General features: G+C 32.5%; 1 protein-coding gene across 1 annotated transcript; it reads right to left on the minus strand.

Annotated features, from left to right (window-relative positions):
* Positions 1–3,423: 3,423 nt before the first annotated feature.
* On the minus strand, positions 3,424–6,099 carry LOC145324645 (peptidyl-Asp metalloendopeptidase-like). The gene is made up of 3 exons (XM_080167229.1): positions 6,035–6,099; positions 5,546–5,603; positions 3,424–5,110 (listed from the first exon to the last, which is right to left on the minus strand). The coding sequence occupies exons 2-3, from the start codon at positions 5,583–5,585 to the stop codon at positions 3,522–3,524; spliced, it is 1,629 nt and encodes a 542-aa protein (XP_080023355.1). The 5' UTR covers positions 5,586–5,603; positions 6,035–6,099; the 3' UTR covers positions 3,424–3,521.
* Positions 6,100–15,172: the final 9,073 nt, after the last annotated feature.

Genomic DNA, 15,172 nt, shown 5'->3' on the forward strand with positions numbered 1-15,172 from the left:
TAAAAACCTTGGGTACTATTTTCTGAATATTAATTGGTTCGTTAAAAAAAATAAACATTCTATAGAGAGGGCGTAATTTTAACTGGAAAAACAATTTTTTTATTCTTATATAAAAGTAACTAACAGGATGTCTGCATATTTATCTATCGGTATACCCTAGGATACTACATAAAGACATATTTCTATTTTTTAGTGCAGCTTCTTTTAAATCCTAGGAAGTCTTTTGGAGATTTATGGAATTGAAGAAAAAAAACTATTGTTAGGTAGCCCTTTTGTGATAGCTCCATATAGTATTATGTCAGGGATCTACAGGAATTAGACATTGGTAGATAAATTGCTTTACATCCCCAATGATGATACACAAAATTACCCATTCTTCAGATTGCAATTAGTGGTTTAAAGTTTTGGACACTCAACAGAATCACCAATCAAAAGTCCCCAAAGTTGAGATAATGAATAAGAAAAGGTTATAATAAAACTTTTGGGACTAGTGTAATAAACAGCCCAATGTCCCTTCCCTCCCTGGGATTATGTCCTAAACATATGACAAATTGTTTTTAACTGAATAGAACAACAATAGGATTATAATCTCAACCTTTTTTTTGCGTTTTTGCATTACAGTAGAATTTTCTATACCAAAGTAGCATGTTAGTATGTGGTTACAATGTTACATACTGTCTAAACAAGGATGATTTTTTTCTAATCAATGACAAATCATTTTTAATTGAATAAAACAGTAGCAATAACAATATAATCTCATTATAAAAATATAAGCTTTACTATAATTGAGTTTGGACAGTTCGTACGTCTGTAAAGGATATCTTTGTCGTTGATTTAGGCATGTTAGAATTGTCCTATGGATTTAAAACTTTTGATACTGATTCCTGTAACAATAAGGTAAAATTTCGAGAACGTAGGAACTCTCTATTACCTTAATGTCCTTACGTAAATTTGAAACATGTTGATTTTTAACTTTTTGTATGATGTAATATTTCTATTCATCTTATTTTTGGAACCTAGATTCCTAGGACAACAAGGTAAAATAATATTCTGCTTATATGTTTTGCTACTCTATAAGTGAAATGAAAGAAATCGACAGAATTATTTTAACATGACTAAATTAATTACAGATATCTGTTAGAGACATATAGACCCATATAATAGAAAAGCTTCGCTTAACAACCTTTAAAATTTAGATCATTTTGATATTTTGGGTAAAAAGGTGTTTTGAAAAGAAATTTGATGAAGGATTGAAAATATTTGATAGGATTTGCCACAAAAACTGAACAGCATATCAAAATATTATCTCATAGTGGGAAAATAGCAGGAAGGGAGAGGACAATGGGGTGTTCATTACACTAGTCCCCCAAGTTTTATAGTAATGTTTTCTCATTCGTTGGCTTAACAACTTTGGGGACTTGTTTGGTTGATTCATTAAGTTGAATGTCCAAACGTTTCAACCACTAAGTGTAATCTACATAAGATAGATGGATAATTTAATAAAATATATTTGTATAATTAATGATTACTTTGTTCCAAGTTTCTAGGGGATGGTGATTGAGGTCAGGTAAAGGACAGAAAATAGCCTAAAACCAACTCTAGAAAATTATAACAAGTCCCTGAAAATGATAACCCATTCAGATAAGAATTATCAACATCAAGATCTTAACTTAAGAAAAAAAGACCTTACCACTTTTGTTTTAGTAGGATAAAAGTTTTTGTAATACTTTACTATTGCTATGCTATTTTTCCAGTATGGCTTCAAAACTTATTGATATCCGCTGGATTAGATCTGGTTCTTAGCCATACTAAAAAAATATGTATAGCATTGTATCACAGACAATTGTCCATGAATATTAAAGTGAAAATCATAAAATTAAAACCAGTTTTCTTCTGTTTTAGAACTTATAATAAAAAACTGGCTTTAATTCTATAATTTTTCTTGTATAACTATTCTTGTATTTTAAAATTTTTATGATAGACAGATTTTTACAGCTTTTGACAGAATAATCAACTTTTTGTTAGAACAAGAATTACAACATTCATGAAAGAGAGATCTTTAGGGATCTAAAGGGATAAGACAATGGCCGTTACATTTATTTACATCCCAAATGATAATACACAGCATTATTTGTGAAAACGTTTGAACACTCAACCAATAAAAATTCAAAAGTCCCCAAAAATTTTAGGACAACGAATAAGAATACGTTTTTATAAAACTTTGGGGACTAGTGTAGTTCCTTTTCTCTCTGGATATCCTGCAAAAAAGGTTTTAAAATCGCCATGTTAAAAATGGACGTACAAACACTCTGGTAACAATTTTAGAGTTGCTGCATTATCACCATGCCAAGTTTGAAATCGATAGGACAATTTAAACATGACTAAATTAACCATGGAAGCTATCCGTTACTGGAGGATGGACGGATCGACTGACCCTAATTTTAAAAACACTTCGCTTTTAACAAGAAAGAATGGGGGAGGCAGAAGACAAGGGATTTGAAATAATCCTGTTTCCCAAAGTATTTTTTTTAATCGTTTGGTATTTACACTCCAAACTTTAATTATTTTGAATTTTTAATCTATAGACGGAGTAATTTTATATATCATAATTTGGAATGTAGATAAGTTTATCTTATTGAAGTATCAGTAAATTTAATTAAAAAACATAATAACAAATTGGTCATTTTTTATTCCGCCTTATCTTCGATGTAATCATTATCTAAAACTTATAGTCATTAGGAAAATTTAAATAATTTTATATGGTAGTGATTATAGTATTGCTATGCATTCATGTTTATTTCTTACTAGCGGCTACGCCAAACGAGGCCTTTAGTGGCCCGTGAGAGCGAAGGGGGGGGTAATCCCCCCACTTTCATTTGTTGTTTTAAAAAGAAAAAGTAAAAGAAATTTAGGTGTTGGTAATTTTTTTCTAGGGGCGATTTCTCTTGGGAGTACCCTTCCTCATAATAGATATAAACCTTCCCAGAACTTATGCAAAGCTACCATGTAAAGGTGAACCATATCGGTTCAGTGGTTTTCGAGATTCTTTGGTACACACACACAGACAGACAGACACACAGATCCTTTTACTTTATTATAAGGACTTAAATATATAATATGTAAATTCGAATCAACTGCCTACCCGAAAGAGGCGTAAGCAAAGAAGATATCTTCTTTGAGGGATAGTTTTAGACTATTTTATTTTTAGGTTTAAGTCTTATTTTGGTTTTAGGCCATTATTTAAATCTTTGAATATAGAACCCCTTGATGTTAGAGGCATGCTAGGAAAAAAGTGATTTTATCCTCATCATTGAAAGCATAATTAGCATAAACTGTAGGAAGGGGCGAAGCCACTAATAGATAATTTGTGAATAGACAGAAAATTACATTCAGTTAAAATATTTAGGTAGGATAAACAACAAATGAATATCAAAAATTTTATTAAACTAAAATAATTTGCCACATCAAAATTTTACATAAGAAAACAGGATAATATAGTTGAAAAGCCAAAGTTAGAAAAATTAGCAGCGTTTTGATCCAGAATCCCAGGATGGGTTTTGTTCCAAGTGCATATTATAGAGTTGACACAGGTTATCCTTATAACGCCAATTTCCACAGCTGAGTGTTCCCCGGCAAGTTCTATGACACTCTTCTGCACTTGCTGTCTTTATGTTGTCCATCAAGCTCCAGTAATAAGCCAAAATTCCCTTATCATAGCACCTAAACTCCATAGCACAATCAGCATTGGTTAGATCAGGACCATCCCACTCACCTGAGGCAGGAATGGATATTCTATTATAGCAGTAGTTATGCTGCGTATTATACAACCAACCGAGACAGTTAGGATCATAGTAACACTTAAAGATACAGTCAAAAAGGTCAAGATATCCACGCCACTGGAGATGATCAACAATTGTAATCCCCTTCTTTACACAAAAACTATAGCTTTCAGTAGTAGTAGGATGAGGTGTAGTTGTGGTGGTGGTTGTTGTTGTTATAGGAGCACATTTACTTTCATCTCCGAGGGCAGCCATAGCAAATCTGTTTTGTGTAAGAACTCTAACACTGTTTGTAGATCCAAGAACTCCTGTTGGTTGTCCATCAAATACTACATCAGGGTTAGAATAATAGTTGATCTTTCTTTCCTTAAGAGGAGTTCGATAAGCTTGGATTGTTATGTATTTTCCTCCAGGCAAGAGATAACCATTACCATCAGCATAGTTGGGGTTAGGTTTTTGTTCTATATTGTGCCCCAAACCAAAATTGTGTCCAAGTTCATGTCCTAGTACATATTTACTCAACATACATGCCTTTGCATTTATTGAGACTGTTTCGCCACTTCCTATTGAATCAAATTTAGCTAACCCACATAAAGTAGCTCCAGCAACAAGTTCTGCAGGTCCTGCAACAAGTATTGTTGCAGCATCTGCAGTTCCTCTAAGCTCTTCCACTGATTCTTTCATGTCTTTAAATGTATCAAAGTCTGCATAACTATTACCAGTTTCATCAAATGAGGTCATTTCTAAACCACAAGACTGAAGACGGACAGGAGCCTTGGAATTGATGAAGCCCTGGTTGGTTACAGCAATAACTTCATTTATAAACCCCTCAATATCAGCTGTAATGGCAGCAAACTGTGGAGTGTAATAAAACTTTAAGCTAAATGTTACAATTGTTGTTGTGTCTGTTGTTCTCATTTCAGGATAATCAATTCTTGTAGAAGCATTTCCAAATACATCATTAGTTATTTCATCAGCTTCAGGCATGCTTCCAACATCCATTTGTTTTATAACATGAATATTATCCCCACAATATTCAATGTCATAAGACTCACCATTGTCAAGCCAAGCATGTCCATAAATATCACCATTGTGCTCAGTGATAGTAACTTCAGCTTCATCATTTTCATAAAGATAAGAATTGGCAGCTTCCCCTACAGGTCCTTTAAAATCTAAAATGTCCTTGATGATACCAAGGTGAAGTTTGGGATCTCCAAGTTTTGTAATGTTGACTGAAACAGGCATGCACATCTTCACAAATTGTCCTTGGCAGCATGGCAATTCTGATCTTGTTTCCCCAAGTTCAGTGTACAGGGAGTTACAATTTATACCTAGATTGAAAATTGGTTATCAGTGTAAATTTTAATCTTATATATTACTAGCAGCTTTGTCCCTAACCTCTAGGGGCTGCACCCTATGAGGAAATGGGAAGTCAACCCTCTTATATAGAATTTGTAGGTGGTAGTTTGAGCCGCAGTGTTCTTGTGGTAGACATAAATAGAAAAAAATTGGTGGGTATCTACCTAAAAAAAAAAATAGGTAACTATCTATGAAAAAAAATATTTTGTTTTGTTTTTGGGGGAGGTTGGAGGTGTCCCACATTCCAAGAAAATAACCTAAAACCACCACAGGACCAGTATCCCAGAATAATATAATCCAATTGGTTCAGTGGTTACCAAGATCTTAACGGACAGATGGAGAGATAAACGGACAGACATCAAGCTACTTATGTTTAAAATTGAATGTAAGTCATTTAAAAGTTGTACCTGTTAGAAGAAACCCAAACAAGGCTACTAACATGAGCATCTTGGTATGGGGCTAGAACTGAAAGATCAAAGAAATAATAATCTCATGTTCATTCGAATCAGGTTAATATCCACTGGATAAGAACCGGTTCTCATTCATACAAAAAAACTATGTCTAGCAAGCATCGTATTTTATCCAGTTTTCTACAAATATAAAATTGTACGATCATAAGATTAAAACCAGTTTTTAGCCTGTGCCTTCTGCATCTTGGGGCAAAAAAAACTGGTTTTAATCATACAATTGTACATATCCGCGGAAAGCTGTTTATAATACAATGCGAGAAATAACTAATAATTATTCAATAAGAAAGAATTATAACAGTAGGTGTTAAGATAATAGAACAGCCTCTTAATATAATGTAAGTAAATATATATTTTATCTAAAATCTGTTCTAAATAGTAAATTAAATTTTAATTATAATAATATATTAACAATTAAAATATACTTACCTAAACAACTAAAAGATGACTGTTCAATCCAGAATTTTGTCACTTTTTTATAAAGTTTATTTTTGTTCACAAGTGTATAGTAAGGGAAATATCAAAAATCTAAAGTAAATATTCTTTTATTCTCTGATAAGAGAATTAGTATGGATATGTCAGTTATTTGTATTTATTCAAAAGCAAAAAAAATATTATACAATTGGACACAAAGAAACATTTCTTCTCCTTGATATTTTCTCATTTTAGTGTTAGCTTGCAAGAATTGAAATAAAATTCTTCCTTTCTGCTAGCAAAAAGTTCTTCAAGAGGGGTTTCAGGTTACCAGTTTGTTGTCTAGAATATACATATATACTTCATTATTTATTTATCAAACTAACAACCTGAGTCATTTAAGAGCTCCTCTACTTTGTAACCTTCTTTTTATATTCATATAAAGAAAAACAAATATCTGTAAAGTAACTACAAAAATGTGGATACAATGATGATTCAAAACAAATAATTACTTTTGTAGTAGTGCCTCACCTTTACTGCAAGTCTTGTAGAGTAGCTTTGCTCCTCAGCTCAAGTAAATATATTTTGAATTAATGATGTTTTGATAAGTAAATGTCCATTTATCTATCTGCTCTACTAAAGGGAGAAAACCAATTGTGTATAAAGTTTACTATTCTATTATGATATTTTGAATTAATGATGTTTTGATCTTTATTGCTATATCCCCTGGAAAGGGGGATTGTTATTGTCTGGACCTCTCCCTCAAGAATAGAACCAGACAATCAGTTAACCCATGTAAATACCTATTAATTGCTATATGAATTAACTTTGCATATCCTTATACTTGTATCTTTGTATTGTAATGTATTGTTTCATAAAACATAAAAGAATAAGATTTTATCAAAACTAATAATTACTTTCATAAAACATATAACACTTGACATTGTATTTTTACCACCTTTATATTTATTTGATATGTACAGTAGGATATATAAGTTGGAAGGAATTTTAATGTTAAGGGGAGATTTGAAAACTGCATCAAATTTTAAGGATTTTTTATATAATTCATTTTTTGTATAATTCTTTATCTAAAAGCGGAAATACAATTTAAGTTAATTAATTTTGACATCTGTTATTGGTGGATTAAAAACTATCTGCGCTCTGATTGGAGAAGCTTAAGTGTCGTACATCATTCACCAAATTAGAGCGCAAGTAGTTTCTAATCCACCTATCCTAATGGTCAAAATTAATTAACTTAAATTGTATTTCTGCTTTTAGATAAAGAATTATATAAAAAACGAATTTATGAAAAATCCTTAAAATTTGATGCAGATTTCAAATCTTCCCCTAACATTAAAATTCCTTCCAACTTATATATCCTAATGTACAGTTCATAAATAATATTATTTCTTTTGGATTTTTTACTTTATAGAATATTTGTTGGGATAATCATTTTATATCAAAACTAATAGATGAGCTCCTAAAGGCCTATAGGAAAATTTGAGATGGGGGAGGGTAGTCAACCCCACAACCTTTTCCAAATTTTTGGTTTTATATATATTTTTTGGAGGTTATTCTTATCTAGTGGTACCCACCCTAAAATATTTATAAACCTTCCTAGGACAGACAGATACACACAACTAGATTTCCTGTTACTTTTACATTAGGATTTATGGCAGTGGTGTGCACAGGGTTTTGCCAGGGGTGTTGACCTTGTCAAGGGGTTGGTCACAGGTGCTATCTAAGCAACTGTATATCCAATTTATAACGTTATCTGAACACAACAAATTATAGAAAGGCTCGGCCAAGTGAGGGATGAAGTCTTCGCAAGCAGTTAAGTGCTTTGTTAAGGCACTAGTGGTTATGCCCCCTAGAATCCTCTAGGGGCACTTAATGTAAGAGAGGGAAAAGTTGACCTCATCTCATTTTAAATTTGAGTTTTCAAAGAATAAAAGGGGGTGGGGGTGAAGACACCCTCCTCAAAAATAGTTTAAAACCTTCCCAGGACCTATAAGAAGCTTCACTGTAAAGGAGAATGATATTGGTTCAGCGATTAGCAAGATCCTTCAGGACAGACAAAAAACGCTTACTACTTTATAAAATGGGATAAAACATCTAAAACAATAATAACATAATTAGTTATATTTTAATACATGTTTAATTCAATAAAATAAATCAAAAAATACTTCATAACCACTTTGAATGAGAAAATCAAAATTACATGCCTTTACACTTTAAACATTTCTTTGGAGCATTATATTTAGGACTTACTTTCAAGGATTATATCCTTTTAATAAAATAACAGGATGTCTATTTGTTTGTGTGTCTGTCTGTTTGTCTGTACCGAAGGATCTCGCTTAACGCTGAACCGATCGGGTTCTCCTTAACAGGGTAGCTTCTCATAGGTCCTATAAAGGTTTATAACTATTTTGGAGTAGGTTACCACCACCCTCCCAAGAAAAATCATAAAAAATTATCATTGATTATAGTAGGCTAATATTTTAAATTATAATTAGTTTGAAATTAAGATTTCAATAACTACTGAACTGAGTTCTTCTTTTTAGGAAAGCTTTACATAGATCCTAGGATGGTTTTAAGCTATTTTATTTTCCTTGTTCAAATCTTTAGGATTTAGGCTATTATCTCAATCTTTTAATACAGAGTACCTAGAAAAGTGCTTTTATCAAAGAGAGAGGGAACAATTTACTGTTTATTACACTTCTTCCTAAAGTTTTATAATAACATTTTCTTACTCGTTGGCATATAAACTTAGGGGACTTGAATGATTCATTAAAATGAGTGTTCAAACGTTTCAACCACAAATTGTAATTTACAGGAGGGGTAATTTTGTATATCATCATTGGGGATGTATATCAATTTATTTGCCATTGTCTCATCCCTTCAGATGCCTGACTTTTATGTCTCATCATTTAAAGCACAATTAGCATAAACTGTAGGAAGGGTTAGTAAAAAATTTGGCTAGCTAGGAATTTTAGGCCAACCCATCTATGTCAGGGATCTAAAGGGATTAGATAATAACAGATATAATGATGTACATTCCCAATGATGATACACAAAATTACAACATGTATCAAAAGTTTTATAACTACGTTATTCGTTTTATTGCATTTTGATATGTTAGTTCCAGACTAGAAGTGTCCAAACTTATAATTTCGATCTTCAGAATGAGTAATTTTGTTTATCATCATTGGGGATAAAATCAATTTAATACCCATTGTCTTATCCCTTTAGATCCCTGCAGTGTCTATCATATAACAAAAACAATGTCTAGTTATGAATATGTGACAAGAATTAGGGCCAACCCATTTTCTGATGGTGACTCAAAAACACTTTTTTTTTGTATTAAAGTGACAGGATGTCTCTCTGTATCTGGTTGTACCAAATGATCTCACTGGACCGATTGGTTCACCTCTATAAAGGGTCTGGGAAGGCTTTAAACTATTTCTAACTCTCAAAAAAAAAACAATAAAATGACCCTCCAGCCTCAAAATAAAAATGCAAAAACTTTTCTTTCTAAAACAAAAATTGAAAATTGGAAGATATTTGACATCCACCCAACCCCCACCCCCAGTGCCCCTAGAGGCATATAGCTAATAAAATGTATTAAGAACTCAAAATCATTCTAACAAATGCAAACCTGTCTGACTAATTCTGGTTTTAGGCTATTTAAAAAATATTTATTCGGAATAATCATTTTGATTTTTTAGCACCATCAATTTTAGTGGTTTGTCTCATCTCCCCCCCCCCCCTCCACTACGAATAAAAACAAGGATTAGAAAATTCTTTAATCTGAAATTAAAGAAATTCCAAAATTAGTAAATACAGGATTCTGTTTAAGGACACACTTTAAGATGCTTAGCTCGAAATATTGTAACTTGTTGTCCTAGGAATCATTGTTCCAAAAATCAGATGAATAAGATAATTAGACCATACAAAAAGTAAAAATCAACATGTTTTAAATGGACACACGGACTTTCTGGTAACAATATAGGGTTGCTTTGCTTTCTAACTGTTAATTTTATAGGACAATGAATTATGTCTAAATTGACAAAAATCATTAACGGACCTTTTCGGACGGACGTTAAGACCCTAGTTATAGAAAAGCTTTAATTTAAAAAAAGTGTCACAAACCTTTAACAAAAGAGGGATTATCCCTTAAATGAATAGATTTAACCAGGGATCTCAAGGAATAAGACAATGGCTGATAAATTGATGTACACATTTAATGACAATAAAAGTTTAGAGACTGACAATTTGTAAGTACCCAAAGTCAACAAAGAAATCTTTGGGTACCAGCATAATTTACATGCCAATGTCCTCTCCCTTCCTGAGATTTACAGATTAATCCTTTTTATGTATTTAAAAATTACACCATAACATTGTTATAAAACAAGGATGACATCATCCATAAAAGCGAAGCAATAAAACGGTAGGACAAACGGACATTAACACTTATATAGTGTCAAAATTGAATAATCAGAATATAAATGTATAAGAGTCGAAGCAAAATTGTCGAAAGACTGCTTGATACAGAATAATGTTCGTGGACATACATACATTTTTAGTACATGATTATAGAGTTGCTTTGCTTATAATATTATACTTTGTTGTCCCAGGAATCAGATGAATCGGATAATTATATCGCATAAAAATTTGTTCTTAAAAAATCAAAAAATCAACATGTTTAAAATGGACGTATGGACATAATTATGAAAGGACCGACCCTAATTATAGAAAAGCTTCGCTTTTAGCAATACTATTCATCTTATTGTATAAAGTAGTGTATGGTTTTCTTTTAGAGACAGAGAGGACAATGGGCTGTTTATTGCAATAGTCCACAAAGTTTTATAATAACGTTTTCTTATTCGTTCGCTTAACAAATTTTTGGACTTATCCTGAATTTTGATTGGGATGTTTCAATCACTAATTTTAATCTACAGAGGGGATAATTTTGTCTATCACTAATTGGGATGTACATAAATTTATTGGCCATTGTCTTATCCCTTTAGATCCCTATTTTTTTTTTGGTCTGGAGCTTAAGATCTCATTTTAAGGAAAGCTTCACATAGCTCATGCGATGGTTTTAGGAATGCCTTAAATTGGTTTTAGGCTATTTTCTTCCCTTTCTTATCTTCAGATGCTATGGGCGCAAATTTTTAAAATGAATGAATAAAAATATTCTTTTGTGGTAGTATTAAGAAAAAGTTTACAATCAAAGTAAGGTCTTTCATACTCATAAGCCAGGGATTCTAAATATCTCCGTCTGTCTGTCTGTACCGAAGGCTCTTGCTAACCACTGAACCGATATGGTTCTCCATTACAGGGTAGCTTTTTATACATCCTGGGAAATTTAACTATTTTTGGGGTGGGTACCATCTCCCTCCCAAGAGAAATCGCTCCTAAAAAAATTAACTTATTTTTTTCTTTTTCCTTTTTAAAACTACAGTTGAAAGTGGGGGGGGGGGGTAGTTAGAGTTCCCTCACCCCCCTCCCCCATTAAGAGCCGGCCCTTAGAGACAGAGTATCTGTAATAACAGCTACCAATAGACATACAGATAAAGTGAGTTAAAAAGTAGCTTTGCTACTAAAAAAAGTTTATAAATAGATCTAAAATTTATCCTGTTGTAAAATCCTTTTAAAGGTTGAAATTTTAGCCACAAGTCCATTTTCATTGAAAAGAATTAAATGAGCAAAAAATCATTCTTTTTTCACCTTTTTTTGGATGTAAAATATCAAAAAGTAATTTTGGGTTAACCAAGGAAAAACTAGGTTAATAGCTGACATTGCAAAAAAGAGTTGTAATGAAAAAGAAATAGGTACCTAAATCATATTTTTACGTTTTTCAAATATATTCTATAATATAAAGTAGTATAGTTTTTGGCTGAAGTTTTAGATTTCAATAACTAATAAACCGATTGGTTTTTTTTTTGGTAAGCTTCTCCCTTCACAAAGGAGCAGGATGTTTTTTAGTTGTTATTGATAGATTTAAGTCTTGGTATGGTTTTAAGCTTTTTTTCTATCCCTTTTCTGCTTCTTCTAATACAGAGTTCCTAGATGCTAGGGGCGTTGCCGTTATTATAGGTGTCATAGGCTTCAGATCTACAGAGCTAGGGGCGAGGGAAGCCATTAATAGTACCTAAAAAAAATGATTTCATACAATACAAATGACCAATGATAGGCCAATACACTGACTAAATTATCAGTCGAAGGTCATTAAACATATTAATTGACTAATTGCAGGCCAGTATGACGTCATTTTTATAGATACTATAAAAAGCTTTCGGGTAAAGATAAAAATGATTTAAATAAACTAAAAACCGAAGTATATAGTAGATTTGCTATTGTTAAAAAGTAGTAAACCTAATCAGAATAAAGTGGAAATCTTTTTCTAATCATCAATCTATTCGGAATCTATTCAAAATAAGATTGGATTTACTTTTCTTTAAATAACTTTAATTTAATTCCTAAAAAACTTTTTTTCTTCAAAATCTAGTTTTTTTTATTGTTAGGTTAAAGGGGGTTTATTTCTTGATAGGGTATAAAGGGAGGGGGTGAATTCTACATCCCATCATTCAATAATATAGCTTAAAACCTTCTCATAATATGAATTAATCTACTTGTTTTGAGATCCTAATAGAACATACAAACGCATATGTCATATTATAGAAACTTTAACTGTATATAAAGACTTAATTTATACGTTTATATAATGGTCATTTAAATTATTGTTCTAAAAATGAATTTAATATACGTGGATATATTGAAAGGGAAAAAATTGCTTAAATTTAGCTTTTGAAAAAACTTATTGGTCAGTACGTTTATGCAGAAGAAGGGGGTCGGGGTTAAACTAGAAAGGAGAACCATATTGGTCCAGCGGTTTGCTAGGTCCTTCCGTATACAATCAATAATGTTACTTTTAAATAAGATTTATCTATTTCCCTTTATTTTATACATACACACATATTCTCCTAGTGGCATATTTTTACCCTACAGACATTTACAATGTGCGTTGTGTATGTTTGTTGCTGCAAGCGTTTTCAGTCAGGGAGGGAGGGAGGGGACATTGGACTCTAAATTTTACTAGTACTCAAAGGTTTTTAACAGCTTTATCTTCATGGAGGGAGGGGACATTGGACAATAAATTATACTGGTACCCAAAGTTTTATATTCATGTCATCTATCCTCAGGGAAAGGGGGGGGCATTGGACTGTATATTATATTGGTACCCAAAGTTTTATATCCACTTTATCTTCATCGAGGGTGGGGACATTTGACTCTAAATTATACTGGTACCCAATGTTTTATAAGCAAGTTATCTCAACCTTTTGCTCTAAAACTTTGGGTACTTTTATTGGATTAGTTCTAGCTAGTTGTGTCCAAACTTTTTCATAAATAACTCTAAACCTACAGAATGGATTATCATTGAGAATATACATCGATTTATCATCCATTGTCTTATCACTATTTCTCTGTATTTAGTAAGTACAACATGGTCGATAATAAATTCATTATGCACAGAATCACGACAAAAACTCTTTAAAAAGTTTGTTAACAAAGTATTAATTACCTTCCTCAAGTATTTTGAAGATTAAAGTAATATATAAATTTATTTTTTGAAGCATGACTATCAAACCTATGGACCTTATATATAGGCTTATTGATATAGAGAATCTTCATACATATTTTTTTTGCAATTGTGAAAATCACATTTCTCCCATAGAGCTACTGACTGACACATAGATCTGTTAGAAACAAAGTAAAATTTGCTACTAAAAGAACTATAGTTAATACTAAAAAGTTATAGTATACACTAACTAATAAAAACTTAATAATAGTTTCAAAAGTTTGAAGCTAACAAATGCGAGATTGTGTAACTGTATTGTTTAAATTCTTTTGCTGAAAATCATTCCCTGATTCCTGAAAACGTAGCAAACAAAAATGATTACTCTCATAGATTTCCTACACTACAAAAGATTTGAGATTTTTACATCTACTTTGTATATGCCGAAAATGTTACCAAAATGTATAAAGAGCCAGGGGGAAGGAAGGGACATTGGGCTGTGTATTACACTAATCCCTGAAGTTTTATAATAAGGTTTTCTTATTTGTTGGTTAAACAATTTTGGGAACTTTTATTGAGTTTTGATTGAGTTGAGTGTCCAAACATTTCAACCACTAATTGTAACTCTTTACCTTGCAGTACTAGGCAAGACAGGAAGGGACATTACACTGGTACCCAAAGTTTTATAGAAACATGTTCTCATTCATTCATATAAAAACTATTAATCTTGATTATATGAATTAAATTATTAATACAACAATAATTTTAATCTACATAGATAAAGCTTTAATAATAGCCTAAAACCCTCCAAAAATATATGTTGGAACAAATCATTTAAGATCTTTAGCTACACAATAATAAATTACTACTTTATCTTACTCGGTAACCACTGAACCGATCGGATTCTACTCTTCAGGGAATATACCTAATGGTCCTGTGGTGGTTTTAGGCTATTTTCTTTGGGGGTGGGATACTTCTCCCCCCCCCCCCCACCAATAAAATAAACCCCACCCCCTTTTTTTAAAAAGAATTTTTACAAATATTGAGAATTCGCAAAAATTTGCAATCCATTGCATTTTTTTCGACTGGGTAGTAAATAGAAGATGGGGATAATCCTACTTTAGGAGTGGAGATACCCGGTATCATGTAAATTAAACCCCCCCCCGGGGGTATCTTCAATTTTGACACCCGGTATGTGTCAAAATGGATACCCCCCGGTATGCATCATTTTTGACACCCGGTATATGTCAAAATGGACACCCCCCAGTATATTGACCCCCCCCCCCGTATGTGTCAGTTTTGATACCCGGTATGTATCAAAACAGACACCCCCCTTCATGTATGGAGGGGTGTGTCCGTTTTGACATTTACTGGGTGTCAAAATCAACACATACGGGGGGGGGGTCATTATGGAGGGGGGTGTCCGTTTTGACACTTACCGGGTGTCAAAACCGACACATACGGGGGGGGGGGGGGTCAATATAGAAGGGGGTCAAAATGGACCCTATCTATATTTACCCTTTGATTGGGAGGTGTCCTTGGAGGTCCTTCGTCGCGCGAATTTCCTCTAG

Source organism: Acartia tonsa, chromosome 7 (assembly GCF_053477335.1).
Source record: "Acartia tonsa isolate MP-2025a chromosome 7, ASM5347733v1, whole genome shotgun sequence".
In the NCBI taxonomy this organism is placed as follows: Eukaryota; Metazoa; Arthropoda; class Copepoda; order Calanoida; family Acartiidae; genus Acartia; species Acartia tonsa.

What these genes read in the sequence shown, in the direction of transcription:
- LOC145324645 (XM_080167229.1), bottom strand. Translation starts at nt 5,585, where the DNA reads ATGCTCATGTTAGTAGCCTTGTTTGGGTTTCTTCTAACAG. An exon ending in GTTTGGGTTTCTTCTAACAG is followed by an intron (nt 5,111 to 5,545) that starts GTACAACTTTTA and finishes TTTTCAATCTAG; the next exon opens with GTATAAATTGTAACTCCCTG.